Consider the following 16902-nt stretch of genomic DNA (forward strand, 5'->3'; position numbering starts at 1 on the left):
TGGGAGATTACCTCGCATGCGTTAAAAGCACGCTCATGCAGGAACTCCCACCATTACCTCGGAACTTGGCTTCCTGTCACAAGCACAGCTCATTGGGTCGCTATTGAAGGCTTGTCTGCAAGTTTGGTGACTAGCCGGTCTTCCGACCTTCTCAATATGGAACATGGGTTCAAGTGAGGGAGCGGGCCTTGCTAGGTAGCAAGCCGATGCTGCCGATCAAGCACGGTCCATTGGCCGATTGATTATCCTACCCAGTCTGTGACATCTAGGGCATGTGAAATAAGAAAGGTGCAGGTGACTGAGCTCAGATGATGTGTAATTTCCCCAGAGCATCACGGCATCATAAAAATACTGTCATTTGACTGATGCAAGCAGATGATGTCTTGACAGGCGGTGATGCAACATCGATGCGTGATGCATCAAGGCTTGATGCAAACCTGGCAAGAGCAATGACGAATTAGGTTCCTCGGCCCGTGAATAGGTATAATAAGGTTTACAATATGATCAATAGCCGCATCAATAAGAATTCGTGTGGTGGTGGTCGACAGTTGATCAACACACGCTAGATCGCCTGAATAGGATGGCCTGCCCCCCAAAATGTAACCCCATGTCGATGGACGGCTAATTCCCGCACATGGAAAAATTCCTATTGATGCAAATAATGTCCGGCACTTCCAGCATCATCCCATGTACCCCTCAATATCGGTGTGAATTGGCCGAACCCCGGCCTTGGCTTTGGGGTTTGGCCCATTCGGCCCTAGAGCCCGCCAGTCAAGTGGGCATTGCGTCACGGCATCACGGGAGAAGAAGGACCGAGGCGTAAGGTCATATCAGTTGCTATAAGAACCTGATTATGAAGGGCGAGAAGGGGATTCAGCACACCTGAGGCTTGCTCTGTTTGTGGGGGACATCTTGAAAATGAAGTTCCCTTCAATTTCTAGGCTTGGGGCCTTTGGCCTGCTTGCAACCACGCTTGGGGGCCTCGTGGATCTATCGACTTGCCAAAAGACGAGTGATCCAATCCAGGACAATGGGCTCACTGATCTTGTCCAATGGTGGGAAAATACGGTTGCCCGAAGCATGGTATTAGCTGATTTATTGCTCCCAGGGATACCCACAGCTATTTCATCAACGGAGAAAGACTCTTTATCTTCTCGGGCGAGGTAAGAACTTATCCAATTGATTTGTTATCTCATCTAATACGAGAATAGTTCCATTATTGGCGTCTGCCAGTGTCAGTAGCAAGCCCCCAGACAAGCTGTTACCCTACTAACATCCACCAGCCCCGAGCTATGGAGAGATCTCTTGGAGAAGATGAAGGCTGCTGGTTTCAACGCCTTTTCCATCTACAACAGTTGGGGCTACCACGAGCCTATCCCAGGTCACCTCGACTTTGAGAGCGGCGCCCACAACTTTACTTCCATCATGACGCTTGCCAAGGAGATTGGACTTTACCTGCTCATCCGTCCTGGACCTTACGTCAATGCCGAGGCAAACGCTGGTGGATTCCCCGTGTGGGTCACTACAGGAGAGTATGGAGGTCTACGTGACGATGATCCCCGGTTCACGGCAGCTTGGAAGGACTACTGGACCGAGATTTCCCACATTATTAAGCCCCATCTTATTACAAACGGTGGAAACGTAGCTATGTTCCAGGTACCATATCCTCAAACCTCATGAAAGCCGCGAGGCTAACGAGACAGATCGAAAATGAATTGGGCTGGCAGTGGGACAACCAAGACAAGAGAATTGTCCATAAGCCTGTCGCCAACTACATGCAGCTGCTGCAGGACACTGCCAGAGATGCTGGAATCGACGTGCCACTATTCCACAATGCTCCAAACACTGTAAGTGTCCTCATTTGTGTCCTGAGCTGAAAGATTAACCGTGTGTAGCGAACATTTGCCTGGTCTAACGACTTTGAGCCTAATGCACTGGGCAACGTCGACGTCGTAGGCGTCGACAGCTATCCCTCTTGTTGGAGCTGCAACTTGAGCGAGTGTACTGGCACCAATGGCCAATACATTCCTTATGTGAGTCTGACCAGAGTCCCTCATACCTGGGGCAAACACTGATAATATGTAGAAAACTCAAGACTACGTCTCGTATTTCAATGTCCAATCTCCGTAAGTTTCTCCCATATTTGAGTCTTGGCTTTCTCATTGACAGTTCTAAGATCGCAACCCAACTTCCTCCCCGAGTTCCAAGGCGGCTCTTACAACCCATGGGGTGGACCTGAAGGAGGTTGTCCCAGTGATATTGGTCCTGACTTTGCCAACCTCTTCTACCGTGATCTTGTGGCTCAACAGGCTACGGCGATCTCCCTTTACATGATGTACGGTGGCACTAACTGGGGTTGGTTTGCTTGTCCTGTGGTTGGTAAGTGTTGGCCATACATTTGAGATGGCCTTTGACTAATTTTATCAGCTTCGAGCTACGATTATTCTTCGCCCATCTCGGAGAACCGCTTCATCTGGGACAAGTTCTACGAGACCAAGCTGCTCACTCTGTTCACCCGAGGTGAGATCTATTTCTAAGGCAATATTGACATAAGATTTCTAACTCGAGCATAGCCGCGCACGACTTGACCAAGACCGAGCGAGTGGAAAACGTGAGTGCAGTTGTTTTCCAACATCGCTAAGACGCGTACTGACCCAGCCAGAGCACATCGGCTTCTACCAACAAAGAGATTCTCGTCTCTGAGTTGAGAAATGTCGACAATGATGCCGCGTTCTACGTGACCCGACACAGTTACTCTCCCTCTGGTACCAAGGAACAGTTCAAGGTCAAGGTCAAGACCTCTGAGGGAGAATGTGAGCGCTTATTATTCTTTGAAAAGTGCTCGTTTAGATGCTAACGATGACAGTCTTGATTCCTCAGTACGCTGACCAGATCACCATTAACGGCCATCAGTCCAAGATCCTCGTCACCGATTTCAACTTTGGCAACAAGAAGCTGCTGTACTCGACGGCCGAAGTTTTGACATATTCGGCATTTGATAAGAAGGAAGTCCTTGTCCTCTGGCTTCCCGAGGGTGAGACTGGCGAGTTTACTCTTCAAGAGCATACCAAGGTCAAGTCCACAAGCAAAGCTCTGAAGGATCTGCAGGTCAAGGCGGGCAAGGAGAATGTCACTGTGACGTACACTCAAGAGAAGGGACTTTTCACTCTCGGTTTAGAAGATGGGTCAACTATTGTCCTCGTTGACCGTGAAACGGCATACCATTTCTGGGCCCCTGCTCTGGATAACCACCCGCTTGTGGATGCGAACAATACCGGTATGTTTATACACAGCTCTGAAAGAATGACTTCTAATGATGTTGTGTCTTCAGTTTTGGTTCAAGGCCCTTACCTTGTCCGCTCGGCCTCTTACGATGAGAAGAAGCGTAAGCTCAGCATTTACGGAGACCTGGACCAGGAAACACAGGTGACCGTCTTTGCACCTGAGTCCCTGAAGACAATCGCCTGGAACGACAAGAGGGTCAAGATCACATCCCAGAAGGGGAATCTCTACACTATCAAGCTTGACAAGCCCTCTAAGTTCAAGCTCCCTAGCCTGGAACGATGGAAGTACACGGATAGTTTGCCCGAGATTAAGGCTGACTACAAGACTTCTTCCACAACCTGGACTGGTAAGCTCTTTCGTATCCAACTGCCTAGTTTCTCCATTTGACCTACTATATAGTCGCGAACCGGACCAACACTACCAACAATGTGGTCCCTGATCTCAACAACCCCGTCCTATACGTTGATGAGTACGATATTCACTACGGCAACCACATCTACCGAGCCACGTTCCCTACAACTGATTCGCCACCTACTGGTGTTTACCTGAACCTCACTGGTGGTCTCGCTTTTGGTTACTCAGTTTGGCTGAACTCAGACTACATTGGCTCTTGGCTCGGGCGATCCTGGCTCGGCGCCCAGGGACAGGAATTCTCATTCAAGAATGCCACACTCGCCAAGAAGGAGAACGTCTTGGTCGTTTTGATGGACAACTCAGGCCATGACCTTCGTGAAGCTGCGCTGGCTCCTCGAGGTATCACCAACGCAACACTGCTTGGCCCAAGCAAGGAGCGCTACGAGTTCTCTGAGTGGAAGATTGCAGGCACTGCAGGAAGTGGTGAGCCTTCTCTTGACCTAATCCGAGGTCCACTCAACGAAGGTGGACTGTACGCCGAGCGTGTTGGTATGCATCTTCCTGGCTTCCCAGACGACAAGTGGACGTCTTACTCCAAGAAGACGACTTTGGAGAACCCTTCTTCGGGTGTCCGGGTGTACCGGACAACTGCAGACTTGGATGTCCCCAAGGGTCTTGATGTCTCCATCTCCTTCAAGCTGACCGCCCCCTCCGACTCGACATTCTCGCCTACCAAGTCTGGATACAGCAACCAAGTGAGAGCCCTACTGTTTGTCAACGGATACCAGTACGGCAGATTCAACCCCTACATCGGCCATCAGACCTCTTTCCCTGTTCCTCCCGGTGTGCTCAACTACAACGGAGAGAACACCATTGCAGTGACAGTTTGGAGCCAAAGTGCTCAAGGAGGAGAGATCAAGGTTGAGTGGGAGCTTGACTACGTTCACTCTTCTAGCTTTGATGTGAGGTTCGACAGCGAGTACCTCCGCCCGGGTTGGACAAAGGATAGACTGGAGTATGCGTGATTAAGTGGTATTCGCAGATAGACACTTGAAAACTAGGTGCTTTGGGCAAATATTGGCTGAGACCAAAGACTAGTCTAGAATCTATTCTCCGTGGAGGTCCGCGGGCTTGACCATAACCCAGTTCTTGTCTGCTGTGACTGGAAGTCCCTCCTTCTTCTGAGCCTTGGAAAAGTCTGAAATCATGCCACGGATCTGCTTGCTGTAGCTCTCCTTGCGATCAACCCACAAGTGAATGCCCCCCTTCTTGACATCAACTCCATGGAAGATCATTGGTCCGTCACTGTCGGGAGTATCGCCGCCAGCCAGGATAGGCTTCTTCCACTCGTCAATGTAGGTGAGAATGGCGGCCCACTTGCCGGCCTTCCAAGTAGCCGGGGCCCATAGGAACGGGGTCATCTTGGCATCCAGGTTCTGCTGCTGAATCTTTTTGTCGTACTCTCCGTCCTCAATCTGCTTGCGAGCGGTGGTGAGATCGCCATTCTTTTCCTTCATAAGAAGGGTCACGCCGATGACCTTCTCAGGCGGGACGTTGTAGCCGTACTTGGGGTCTGAAGCCACCATGCGGACGAGCTCCTCAGAGGCAGCGCTCACAACGTACACGTCGATACCGTTGGCCATGAGCTTGTTGTAGAGCTCCACCTGGCCCTCGAAGATCTTGGGAGGAGACACGTCAATGGCAGTCACCTTGTCATCCTCGAAATAGGTGGTTGGAATTGTCTCATTGAGGGCCATGAGCTCATCGACGTAGCCCTTGAGCTCACGTAGAGGGAATCCGCTAAAGATTTGCGCAGCCCATGGGTAACAAACGGCATCCTCAATCTCGCACAGGCGGTTGTAGTAGCTGTACAAGGTCTCGTTGTGCGTATCCGTATCCTTGAAGGGGACGAGCTTGAGGGTCGGGTCCATGGTCTCTCGGGTCAGGATGCCCTTGTTCTCCAGATAGGGCAGCAGGGACTCTTCGAGGTCGAACTCATAGCTGGTGTTGTCCATGTCAAAGACGGCGTAGGCACCAGTGTTGGCATTGGCGGCAATCATTCGCTCAAGGGCCTTAGCGGCCTTGGGAGGCCAGTGCTTGAGCTCAGGACCGCGGGTGCCATAGGTAGGAATGGCGATGGAGAGAGTGCCAATGTTTGCCAGGCAAAATGCCTTAGCAAAGGTGGTCGCGCTGGGCCTCATTTTGTGAAGATTGTCGAGAACGAGGGCGACTGAGGAAGAAGCTGAGGAGTGAGGGAAGAGCAAAAGCCACCCAAGATAACGGCCTCAAGGGTTCCCTGGAGAGCTTATACCTTCTGAGACCGAACTAGCCGAAGTTTCTCCCTTCATAAACAAGAGACATTTACGAGATGGAGTTCGGTGTTACCGACCTAGGTGGACGATCTTAGACACTTTGGTGTGGGTGGCTACCCCACTCGAGCGATAAATCAGGTTTTCGTCCCTTCGGCGCGACTTGGTGATGATAACATGGTGTTTTGGAGTGTTTTCGCGTAAAATCTCGATTACTGCGAGCTCAAGCTACTCAATCATACCAATTCCGCCATATATATCTCCCATTTTGGCCTCAATGACGACTTCTTCCTACATGACGTACCAGAGCAACCACCTCATCTCTCGAGTTGAAGACCAGGGTTGCACACGGGTGCGTTGTGAAACAGGAAAGGATCGGCAAGTTCGCAGCCAAATTCCAAGAGAGTTCATTGGCCCCTGCCCGCCAAGGGTCGTATTGTCAGCCGGAGATGAGTCGAATCCTACCTAGCTGGACATGGGGGGACAGAAGTCAAACGGCGGAGGAACAGAAGTGAAAGAGTCAAGTTCTCGTTGATAAGACCCTAGTCTTTGGCAACCCTTTAACTTTCTTCCAGCTGCAACACTTCCATGAGCTCTTCAAACTCGGCCTTGGGTACTTTTCCTCCGCTAGCCACTGTATGTCCGCGAGCAAAGGACTCTCCCAGTCGTTCTATGAGTGTCGGATCGGCCGCACGGCTGGCGGTTTCACGAAGAAACTCAATGATGCTGACTGGCGGGTCTCGGCCCCTAGCACATTTTGGAACGCGACAGGAAAAGCTGACCATGCCGGGTGAGTATCCTTCGTTAGCAACCAGGACAACTTCCAGCTTGTCGGAAGATAGATGGCCAGCCCACCGCGAGGCGATGAGGGGGTGAACCTGGGCTGCCGAGCTGATGTAAAGGACGGCTACTCTCCCGCAAGCAGAGAATCTGGGCGCAGTACTTTTGTTGCATCGCCTAAGTTCTGCATCTACTTCCGCCCTGGCTGCGAGTAGATTTTTGTCGCTAAGGAGCTCTTTCGGGGAGGAGGCAGCCCTCAGGGCCTTCCATGCAGCCGAGATATTGCAAGATGCGGTCCGGCGGGGAGCATTGATGAGCGAGATTGCCTGATAGATTATGTGTATTTTATACATCTTGACCGTCGCCTTCATGTCTGGAAAGGGCGGCTCCCACTTGACGCTATTGCCCAAGTCTCCAAGTGTGCCCAAGACACAGAGCCAGTCGCATGTCTCTTTTACTCGTTCGTGCATATCAAGGCAGATGAGATAAGTCAGCAGTGAAGTTGTCGCGACGGGAGGACTGTTGCAGGCCGTGACATGAAGGGCATCCTCAGGATGATCTTTCTCCTCCGCGTAGTGGTGGTCGATGACCATCGCTCTATGGGGGGCCTCGATGAGAGGACGAGACTGCTGTGAGCCTTGGTCCAGGACGAAGATGAAAGCAGGCTTGTAAGTGGACAGGGCCTTGCGAGACACGTCATCGTGAATACTACCGCCTTTTCGGATAGTGTGAACTGATATTAGATCCTGGTCAAGGCCAAGCAGGGCCAAGGTCCGCTCCAAAATGGCTCCGGAGGTGAGCCCATCGGCGTCTCTATCAGGAATGATAAGGGTCCGTTGCTTGGCTGAAACACTGTGGAATATTTCAATAAGTATATGTGCCCCAAATAATTCTCTCGTATCAACACCAAAGGCTTGAAGAATGAACAACGCACCACTCGTGAATGAAACTTCTTGCTGCTTCCAGCTTACTCTTTGGTGCTGGCCAGATAATTTCGCCCTTCTCATCACGCAACGAGGGTGTTAAATGGTACTCTGGCAGCTTTGTACCAGGACTGGAAGCACGACGCCTCTTAGTCTTAGGTCTTCTTGTTGTCGAGCTTGCGGTACGTTTCATCGCCTGAACTCGGCAGTAGAATGGGCCTGAAAAGATAGAATTGCTGTGGAGGAATGACAATGTTCTTGGGACTGTCAGGGTCCGTCTCAAGTGGAAAGACATCTTTTTGTTGCAAGTCTTGTACTTCCGATCTTCCGATATGAGAGAAGTTCCATCCAAAGTGATGTCGTAATAGAACGGGTTGAATGTAGCGAGGATCAACCAATTATTGGCCGCTGGTGCGGAACGAAAGCCTCAGGGCGAAAAGTGAATTATTGTGGTGATGATGATAAAGCTAGCTAGCTGCAGTCGCTAGAGTGAGTGAAGGTCACGTACGCCCTTTCACGCATCACCGCTCAGCCAAAGAACCCACATTTGGTTCAGTTATATGATCAAGTAGGTGTTGGTCGAAGAGAGTAACGCTGTAGATAGTCCGACTAAAATCTCAACAGCCAAGTCTTTTCACCGCTTTCCCCTCTCAGATGCGCATTCTCTCCTTGCCGACATCCGTGAAGTGTCGATCTTTACTCAAAAAGAGTGATATGCCCCCACTCCGGGTCTTGGGAACAGTGCGAATCGGAGCTAGCGACCAGCCGAGACATGACATCGTCAGGTTGTCTAACCAGCACACACTGGGCACTCAAACTCTTGTCTTCGAGACCCCTATTGCATTTGACTTCCTGTTCATTTCTGGCAATCGAAGCCTGGGTCGATCCGCAAGACTAACTCAAGCCATATCAGGGGCTACGAGGAGGCGTGGACCCTTTGTGGCGTCATGGCGGCTCTAACCAGGCACGATGGCATTCCGTTGCTTCACTTTGAGTCGCCCCTGACGAGCCGGGAATGGTGGCTGCAATTCCATTAGACTGAAAGCAGTCGGATATTGTGGCGAAAGGCTCCTGGGTCCGGAATTGTCTAGCCCAATGGGCAGAGGTTGTCAAGTCTAGGTTCCTCTAGCGTGTGTGAATAAATCGATCTTGCACCTATATATCTCTCCTGTCCCCGCGTGAGAATCTTCGGGTGGCTTCTTATTCTCATTTTCCTCTGGGCCGGGCAAGTCAAGTTCTTCAAAGGCCATTACACACCATGAAATATTCCATCGTCCTCGCTCTTCTGGCCGCGGCCGGAGTGTGTGCCCAAACATCAGGGTGCGCAGAGCAGACAAAGGTTGCTCGATGTCTCGAGGCAGCGGCCAAGGTACCTCTTCTTTCTGCAATCTAGGTGGGAATTTCCTAACAAATACCGTCTACAGCCTGCCGGGTGCGAGGATAACGAGCGTTGTCTGTGTGGAGTGTATAAAGAAATCTCAGCGTAAGTCCACTTTGGCTTCTCACCGTCTACTGTTCATCCCTAATGTCCTGTAGCTGCTATATCCCTTGCCCTAATGGGGACCACGCGGTCGACGCCGAGAAACAAGTTGATGCATACTGCGAGGTCAAGAGGAAGCGATCATTCAAGGAGTGGCTTTCACAGTAGTAGAGGGTAGACCCTTCGTTGAAAACATTATCAGTCTGATACCGTCTTATTTCTAAGATCTCTTCTGTAATTTCTATTTTGAAATGCTAGAGCAGTTGGCATTGGGTAAAAGAAAGGAGAGGTAGCTTGGAGGCATAATAGCAAGGCGACCTGCTCGTGCGCCGCCTTTAGGCGCAGGGAGGACTTTTTAGTTTGTCCGATAGATTAAATATTCTTGCAGCTACAATGAATACAAATAATGCAACATTTAGCTGTTTACCTACCTTTTCTGTTATCTCATTGGACTACCCTAGACAGCCGAGCAATTCGGCTCGGAGCATCGGCGGCTGGTCGGAGTTAAAACTGTGCTTCACGGTGCCATGACACGACTATCCACTTTCAAACAGGGCCAAAATTAGCATGGTTTTGCTCATTCGTAATATGTCCGTCTCGGAGCCGATATCAAGAGGCAATCTAAAAAGCAGAAACCCCGTTGCTCGCCAGACTGAAAAACTTGAACTTGTATGACTCTTCATTTGAGACTTTTGGCTTCAACAATCAATCATGGCGACAGACGACGAACCGAAGCAATGGTACAATGCCGCACACAGGGTTCTTGAAGAACTTGGCCTTGTCTCTCTTTACAACTCTACCACCGATGTCAAGATCCTTTGCACTCAAAGGTTCATCCGACTTTTCGCCTATGGTTCATCGACACTTGTTCTGGTTGCCTATCTGAGGGAGCTGGGAATTTCCCAGACACAGATTGGCCTTTTCATGACTCTGACCCTGGCGGGCGACATTATCATTAGCTTCCTGCTTGCCCTCTTCGCTGATGGTGTTGGTCGAAGAGCCGTTCTCGCTCTAGGAGCCATCCTCATGGTTGGCAGCGGACTTGTCTTTGCTACCTTTGGTAATTATTGGATACTGTTGGCTGCTGCCATCTTTGGTGTCATCAGCCCTGGGTGCGACCATCTCATCTGTATGTTATGACTTATACTGACATGTCTTATTTAGTGGCAATGAGATTGGACCCTTTCGAGGCCTCGAAGAGAGCATCATTGCTCACGTCACGGACCATGAAAGGCGGAGCGATGTCTATGCTTGGTACAGCCTCTTCGGCACTGCGGGAGCTGCGTTTGGCATCTTGACCTGCGGTTGGGTAACTCATTACATGCGCGTCAGCCTCCACATCGACGTTGTCGATGTCTACCGCAGAGTATTTTACGGATACGCCGTTCTTGGTCTGCTGAAGCTGGTCGCAGCTATTGCCCTGAGTTCCGATGTGGAAATCCACCATGAGCCACAGCCTGTGCCAGCTGCTGCCGACAATGATGAACAGACACCTCTCATTCCTGGTAATAACTCCCAACAGAGTACCAGTCAGGCTGCTCCAAAGAAACAACTTCGGGCAAGAATCTCTCACGAAAGTGTTCCTATTGTCGTCTGCCTTTGCGCTTTGTTTGCACTTGATAGCTTTGCTTCAGGTCTCGCTCCTCTGTAAGTACCGATGTCGACCATCCTCTTTATCAGTGTCAAAAACTCATGGTTGAAATAGCTCATGGATTACGTACTTCTTCAAGTCGCACTACCATATCGAAGAAGGAAAACTGGGATCCATCTTCTTCGTTACGAGTATCATCGCCGCCGCATCCATGATTGTGGCATCCTCTCTCGCAAAGCGCTTTGGAAATGTCCGGGTAAGTTCTGTATGCTATTCCATGTCTGTTCTGTTCCCTGACCTCGAGATATTCTAGACAATGGTCTTCACCCATCTCCCGTCTGCCATCTTCTTGGCTCTCATCCCAATCCCAGACGAAGTCCACCTATCTGTCCTGTTCTTGACCCTTCGAGCCTGCACGCAGTCTATGGACGTTGCGCCACGATCCGCATTCCTCGCTGCCATCGTTCTGCCTCAGGAACGAACCGTGGTCACCGGGCTTATCAATGTGGCCAAGACCGGCGCCCAGAGCTTGGGACCTCTCATCACCGGGCTGCTTGCGGACTCAGACTACTTTTGGGTGTCATTCATCATGGCTGGTACGCTGAAGGCTAGCTACGATCTAGGCTTCCTCGCCCTGTTCAAGAACCACGAGAGGGTGGAGGCGAGAAGAAACCGCCAGGACCATGAAGCTGCCGAGGAGTAACTGGCTGATGGGAGATGAACTGTGGTGAACACACCTCGAATCTCCTTTGAGCTACAAAGAATGACAATCTGGCTCGAAAGGGTTTTCAAGCATGAAGGAGAGGTAAGAAATGTTGAAAAGACTGAACACGGAACGTTGCAGAGGGGGAATCTAGATTGATACAATAATGTGGGAGATTGAACATCACTCTTCTGTTTCTCAAGAAAATGGCATGTAACTATAGACTTGCGGGAGATTACTTATCATCGGCGTTTCTATTTCTTGTCGCCAAGTCCGGCGAATTATTCTATCTTAAACCACAATCAAGGCTTCATCATAGCTGCAAGCTCCTCATCGTCCAACTTCTTAGCAACACCCGGCCCCTTGTATTGCCGGTTGATAGGCTGAATCAGTATTCTCCGGTAGCTGGTCAAGGGCGGTGTGCCAGCATCTGTAACCTCCAAGATGAGGTGCAGAACCAAGCCCTTCTCAAGTGAGATTTGCTCCCTAACAACGATGCATGACTTCTCTGGGGGCGCGATGGTAACCTCAACCTTGCTGCCATCGCTGCCTTCAACCTCCTTGATATCTAGCTCCGACACCTCGTAGCCGTGGTACGTCTGGGTGGCACTGGGCTCTCGGTACTGGAACCACTTATAGGACAGCTTGTCACCGTCAGGATCATATGTCTTGGATGCGTCGATGGTGACGGTTGATCCAGCATCGGCCTCGATGTAATAAGGCTTATAACCAAACTCTCCGTTAACAGCAACAACAGGCTGGTGGTTGACCTTTGTGAAATCTGGAGTCAATGTCCACTGTATCCTCGCAGCAAAGTCGTTCTGGTATGTGTTTCTCCAACGCCAGATAGTGGCCTTGTTTGTCCTAAACTGTGTACCGTTCAAACCGGTGACGCCATCTGCGGCATCACAGAAGTGGCCTCTGTTAGGAACGCCCTTATCGCTTACATTCGCAGGGAGATATCGGCCTCCCCATGAACCCCATGAAGGCTCTTCTGGGAAGTTGAGGCCATTCTGCATGAGATAGAGGAACGTGGGCGTATCTCCCTCGATGATGAAGGCGGGCTTGGGATAGACAGCTCCAAGAGGGCCAAGCTGCACGTTCTCCTTGACCCAGTCAGCGGTGACCTTGCTGGGATCAGGGCCACCCTCATCGACAGATCCCGAGATGCCGACCCATGTAGCATTTCCGTATTGGTTCCAACCATGGACGGAGCAGATGTAGAAGATGTCGGGCCACTGCTGTCGAATCCAGCTGCCGCAGTCGTCCTGATCAGAGATTGTGTAAACGCGAAGCTTTGAGCGCAGTTCGGCAGCGTCAGATCGGTTGCGGATACGCTGCAAGACTTGGGCTAGCACGTTGACGCCGCCCCAGACGATGACCCAGAGAGGATCTTGGTCGGGAGAGGTCAGTCGCTCGAGGAGCAGCTCACCACCCTCACTAAGTGGGATATCGTCACCAACAGCGGCCATGCCGTATACCTAGAGCTGGTTCGTTTTTCAAATTTGGATATGGAGATATGGGAAACATACCGGCGGGCCGGATTTGATGAGGCCTCGAACCTCCTGGGCTGAGGGATAAGGAAAGTCGGGGTGTGCGTGGGCATTAAGGTTGTCAACAACCTGTTCATAACCATCGACGATCTCCTGCAACTTGTGCGGCGCAACTGTGTCTCGAAGCCATACTGAAGTGACGGCAACAACACCCTCAGTCTTGAACTGATTCGAGTATGTCAGGTAGCGGCAGAAGGACTCGGCATCGTCAGGCTCATTTGTGATGTCGGTGAGGATAAAGACGCGGTGCTTGGAGGGGAAGGGAAGAAGAGAGGATCTGCCTGTGGTAGCCATTTTCGTCGCACTTGTTCAACAGCTGTAAATGATGATCAAGGACCCCGAGATGTAGGTTTTACAACTGACATTCCGACCCGACGATGCGGAGGCTCAAAGACTAAATAGTGCAAACCATGATGTTTTGGGCATGTCTAAGCACAAAGTGGTGTTATTCAGAGTGTGTCAGCTAGGTCGAGACAGGCAATTTATGGCACAACTCCGGGCTTGTCGGCTTTAGAGGGGAAAATTGCGTCAACTTCTCCACATTGCTGGGCTCCGGGGTGCAGCTCGGGTGTGGGCTGCCACAGCGTACACCCGCTTTGGGCAAGGACAAGAGCTGCTGTGGATAGCTGTCAATCATGTGTTTGGTTCGGATGACTCGATGATAGGTCAAACACATGGCAGTGCACCCGAAAAAACATGGGGTCGGTTTCCGGAAGACTTATGGGATTCAGGCTTCTCGCCAAGACTAGCTCGGTGCTGAAGGCGGGGAAACTGGGGTTGAGAAAATGGCTGCGAGCTGAGTTGGGTTGGATTATAACGTGCTGCACCGATTAAGACACCAGGGCGTGAGAGGTTAGGGACGAGTAGAGCTGCCTCATAGGGTTTGGTTAGCTAACTCCAAGCAGAACGCGGAAGAATCTGGTGAGTAGACGTTATTAAAAAGCAGATTCTACAAAAATCGGGACCGCCTGTGCTAATTTGCACTCTGATTCAGTCAACAGAGCAAAACTAGGACTCGCTGTGCTTCTAGGATTCTCCCTTATGTGCAGTGCAGTCGATCAGGTACGTGTAGTAGAAGATGATGCGTTCGTATCCGCCCACCAGATTGTACGCTGAAACGAACGAGTAGATAAGTTCCAAAGAGACAGTGAGTGTGCTTATGACAACCTGACTTTCGCACATGTGCTTGATGCGTGCAATCTTGATCTTAATCTTGAGAGATTGTCTCGTCAGTCTTTTAGATACCTCGTCGAAGAGTTACTATGTAAGTACATTCACGGTAATGGCTCTCTCGAGGTTCATTCGAGGCGTGAGCAGAGGAACAGGCGTAGGAAAGGAAGCATTTGGTCTATTTCCAGAACAGCTAGAGCTTATGGCATGATCGTCCATGATCAACAAAACAAAGTATACAGAGTGGGTTTCGATCTTCTGGCTCAGTTAACCCATCAAGGGCCCGGCTTCAACTATAATAAAGAACACATTGCAGAATGAGTTTCCCAAGTTCTTGCTTCCACAGAGGTTTCCTCATGTGATTCGCGTGTGCCAGACAATGGGGAATGAAGATTGGCCGGACGATGGCGAACCTGTCTCACTTAAGCCCTTGGGAGCAGCGATTAAGGAGACTGGCCATATCGACCCCTTAGTTCAGGAGCATAGCAAGACCAAGTCCACTAACAACAACACCATAACCAGGAATAGTGAGCATCTTGGCACCAGCAGTGCTGGTGGAAGCCACATTAGTCTCAGTTCCAGTTGCAGCAGAGTCTGAACCAGAAGGAGTAGGAGTGCCACTAGGAGGCATACCGCTCATACCACTAGGCATAGCCCCGTTGCCACCAGGACCGCCGTTACCATCGGGGCCACCACCCCTGTCGGAGTTCTCGTTCGCAACACCGCCATCCTCGTAGTAGCTCGCAGCAGGGCTGATATGGCTCGAGTAGGTAGTGTTGATGCCGAAGGCAATCCAAGCAAACAGACCACTATCAAGATCATCGCCAAGGTAGACGTAGCTCATGAACGGGTCGACATTCTCGGCCTCCTCAGCGAGGATATCGTCATTGTCGTTCTCAGTCAGCTCCTGGGTGTTGCTGGAGTAAGGGGAAGTCTTCTCAACAGCAGTGATGAGATCCTGATCGAAGAATGCCTGGCCAACGTGCGAGGCGTAAATATCATTGCCAAGAGTGTCGTTAGCGAGGAGAGTGGCGTTGGTGTGGACCATAATATGGATGTGGGTGGCACGGCCGGTGTAGTGGCCGGGGAAGACGGACTTGAACTGAGCAACACCGTCGGAGTCAGTTTCCTGGATGCCTCGCAGGAAGGTGGCGTCGAGGTTGGAGTCGTCGTCGGAGTTGCCGTTGCCGCTGGCGACGACGCCGGAGTAGACGCCAGTGCTGTTGCAGTGCCAGATCTCGACGTAGACATCTGGGACGGGCTCGCAGGTATCCACGTCGATAACTTGGTAGTCAAGGGTGATGTCGATGCCGGGCTCATCGTCTGTGATGTCCTTGCGGACGTACTCGCCGCCAACGTCTGCATAAATCAGTCAGTACAAACGGAAGCCTAGGTCCTTGTCCAGAGGTTTTACAGTAAGGACCCTGAGTAACCTCAGGGGTCAAGAGACAGGAAGTGTTGCCGGTGAAGAGCTTGGACACATCAGTGTTCGCGGTGTATCCAGTGTCAGACTCGTCATGGTCGGTAGCCAGGACACTGTCGAGATCCCTCTTTTTGCTCACGCCCTTGAGGGCGCGAGCCTGCTCGACGGCAGCAGAGCGACGAGCAATGTTGCGAGCCTCAATACCACGAGCACGAAGCTTATCCGCACAGTGAGAGAGATCCTTCTTGTGGATGGAGTTGATGAAGTGGCGACGCTCGGCAACCTCCTCGGAGACGTCGTGGCCAGGGTGAGCCTGAGCGAGAGAGGCCAAGGCCGCGAAGGCAGCTAAGCACTTGAAGTGCATGTTGCAAGAGATGAGTCGGTGTTGGTGTAACTGAGGATTCTCAAAGTATAGGAATACAATTTGAAGGACAGGAATACAAATGAGAAGGCTGTGATTGGTTTTGAGTGTCGGATGATCTGCTTCCAATAGAACGATGCGCAGCTTCCAAGATTATTATATATCCAATGTACCTTGGCACAGACCGAGGTCAGTGTGTCGCGCGTCTACGTCGTAAGCTTATCCACTAGAAAGTGTCCCATATCAAAGCCACGATGCCTCGTCGTTTGCGTGGGCTTTCAGCTCCACCCCGCTCGATTTTAGTAGCATACGCGTCCCTACCGTAGAAACCCATCACGATCCTGTCACGGCCCCCCATGTCAGGGTCACGTGGCACATTTTGTCTCCTCCCTTGACGACGAGCTCCCTACCTAGCTGGTAGTGGACAAGTGAGCATAATTTCGTCTACTCAATGGCCCAAAGACGACTGTTCAACTCTATGATCTTGCACAACTACCATTGTGTTCAGTACCCAACATCTCTTCTCTTCTTCATCCTTCGGTTGTACCGAGACGCGCAGCCAGCCGATAACTTGGCGAAAATACGGCGTCCCCGCGCCTTGGCCGATCCCTGCCTAGATAGCTAAGAGTTTGGACCACGCGGGAAGTGGGTTACGACTACCGACTCAAACTAGGACAATTTAAGAAGAAAGCCGATGAAAGCGGATTCTTTTGCCCTGCCATTGACATTGTGTTTCATGCCATCTAAGACTAAAGTCTTTAGTCGCTCCGGCGATTTGACTGAGGTGACGACAGCTTCTCCACTCATGTCCCCTGCCCTTCTGAATATTAGAATTCTAAGCTTGTTCTGAGGGCGGCAGGGGCTCATGATTGAGCTATTGGCGCGCGCTGCAGCGGAGAGCACGCGTGTTGCTGCCACTCACGCTAACGTTCTTGCAACCTTTGGACAAGGAAGGACAACCTTTCATTCT

The 16902-nt window shown here is 51.1% G+C and overlaps 7 protein-coding genes across 7 annotated transcripts; 3 read left to right on the forward strand and 4 right to left on the reverse strand.

Annotated features, from left to right (window-relative positions):
• Positions 1-918: 918 nt before the first annotated feature.
• Positions 919-4664, forward strand: NCS54_01420200 (Beta-galactosidase; the record flags this gene model as incomplete). The annotated part of the gene is made up of 14 exons (XM_053159361.1): positions 919-1055; positions 1109-1163; positions 1212-1234; positions 1284-1656; positions 1704-1847; positions 1896-2033; positions 2086-2126; positions 2177-2379; positions 2428-2520; positions 2574-2611; positions 2663-2813; positions 2867-3277; positions 3332-3631; positions 3685-4664. 14 exons carry the CDS (start codon positions 919-921, stop codon positions 4662-4664), a joined length of 3087 nt encoding a protein of 1028 aa, XP_053015336.1.
• An 81-nt stretch (positions 4665-4745) lies between these two features.
• On the reverse strand, positions 4746-5891 carry NCS54_01420300 (Hypothetical protein; the record flags this gene model as incomplete). Its single annotated transcript, XM_053159362.1, has 1 exon — positions 4746-5891. Exon 1 carries the CDS (start codon positions 5838-5840, stop codon positions 4746-4748), a length of 1095 nt encoding a protein of 364 aa, XP_053015337.1. The 5' UTR covers positions 5841-5891.
• A 617-nt stretch (positions 5892-6508) lies between these two features.
• Positions 6509-7946, reverse strand: NCS54_01420400 (Hypothetical protein; the record flags this gene model as incomplete). The annotated part of the gene is made up of 2 exons (XM_053159363.1): positions 6509-7580; positions 7663-7946. 2 exons carry the CDS (start codon positions 7944-7946, stop codon positions 6509-6511), a joined length of 1356 nt encoding a protein of 451 aa, XP_053015338.1.
• A 963-nt stretch (positions 7947-8909) lies between these two features.
• Positions 8910-9299, forward strand: NCS54_01420500 (Hypothetical protein; the record flags this gene model as incomplete). The annotated part of the gene is made up of 3 exons (XM_053159364.1): positions 8910-9020; positions 9076-9134; positions 9188-9299. The coding sequence occupies 3 exons, from the start codon at positions 8910-8912 to the stop codon at positions 9297-9299; spliced, it is 282 nt and encodes a 93-aa protein (XP_053015339.1).
• Positions 9300-9842: 543 nt separating this feature from the next.
• Positions 9843-11425, forward strand: NCS54_01420600 (MFS domain-containing protein; the record flags this gene model as incomplete). The annotated part of the gene is made up of 4 exons (XM_053159365.1): positions 9843-10243; positions 10296-10778; positions 10837-10978; positions 11036-11425. 4 exons carry the CDS (start codon positions 9843-9845, stop codon positions 11423-11425), a joined length of 1416 nt encoding a protein of 471 aa, XP_053015340.1.
• A 302-nt stretch (positions 11426-11727) lies between these two features.
• On the reverse strand, positions 11728-13287 carry NCS54_01420700 (Hypothetical protein; the record flags this gene model as incomplete). The annotated part of the gene is made up of 2 exons (XM_053159366.1): positions 12958-13287; positions 11728-12906 (listed from the first exon to the last, which is right to left on the reverse strand). Exons 1-2 carry the CDS (start codon positions 13270-13272, stop codon positions 11728-11730), a joined length of 1494 nt encoding a protein of 497 aa, XP_053015341.1. The 5' UTR covers positions 13273-13287.
• A 1330-nt stretch (positions 13288-14617) lies between these two features.
• NCS54_01420800 (INTRADIOL-DIOXYGENAS domain-containing protein) lies at positions 14618-16031 on the reverse strand (the record flags this gene model as incomplete). The annotated part of the gene is made up of 2 exons (XM_053159367.1): positions 15563-16031; positions 14618-15507 (listed from the first exon to the last, which is right to left on the reverse strand). Exons 1-2 carry the CDS (start codon positions 15933-15935, stop codon positions 14618-14620), a joined length of 1263 nt encoding a protein of 420 aa, XP_053015342.1. The 5' UTR covers positions 15936-16031.
• Positions 16032-16902: the final 871 nt, after the last annotated feature.

Source organism: Fusarium falciforme, chromosome 12, assembly GCF_026873545.1.
Source record: "Fusarium falciforme chromosome 12, complete sequence".
NCBI lineage: Eukaryota > Fungi > Ascomycota > Sordariomycetes > Hypocreales > Nectriaceae > Fusarium > Fusarium falciforme.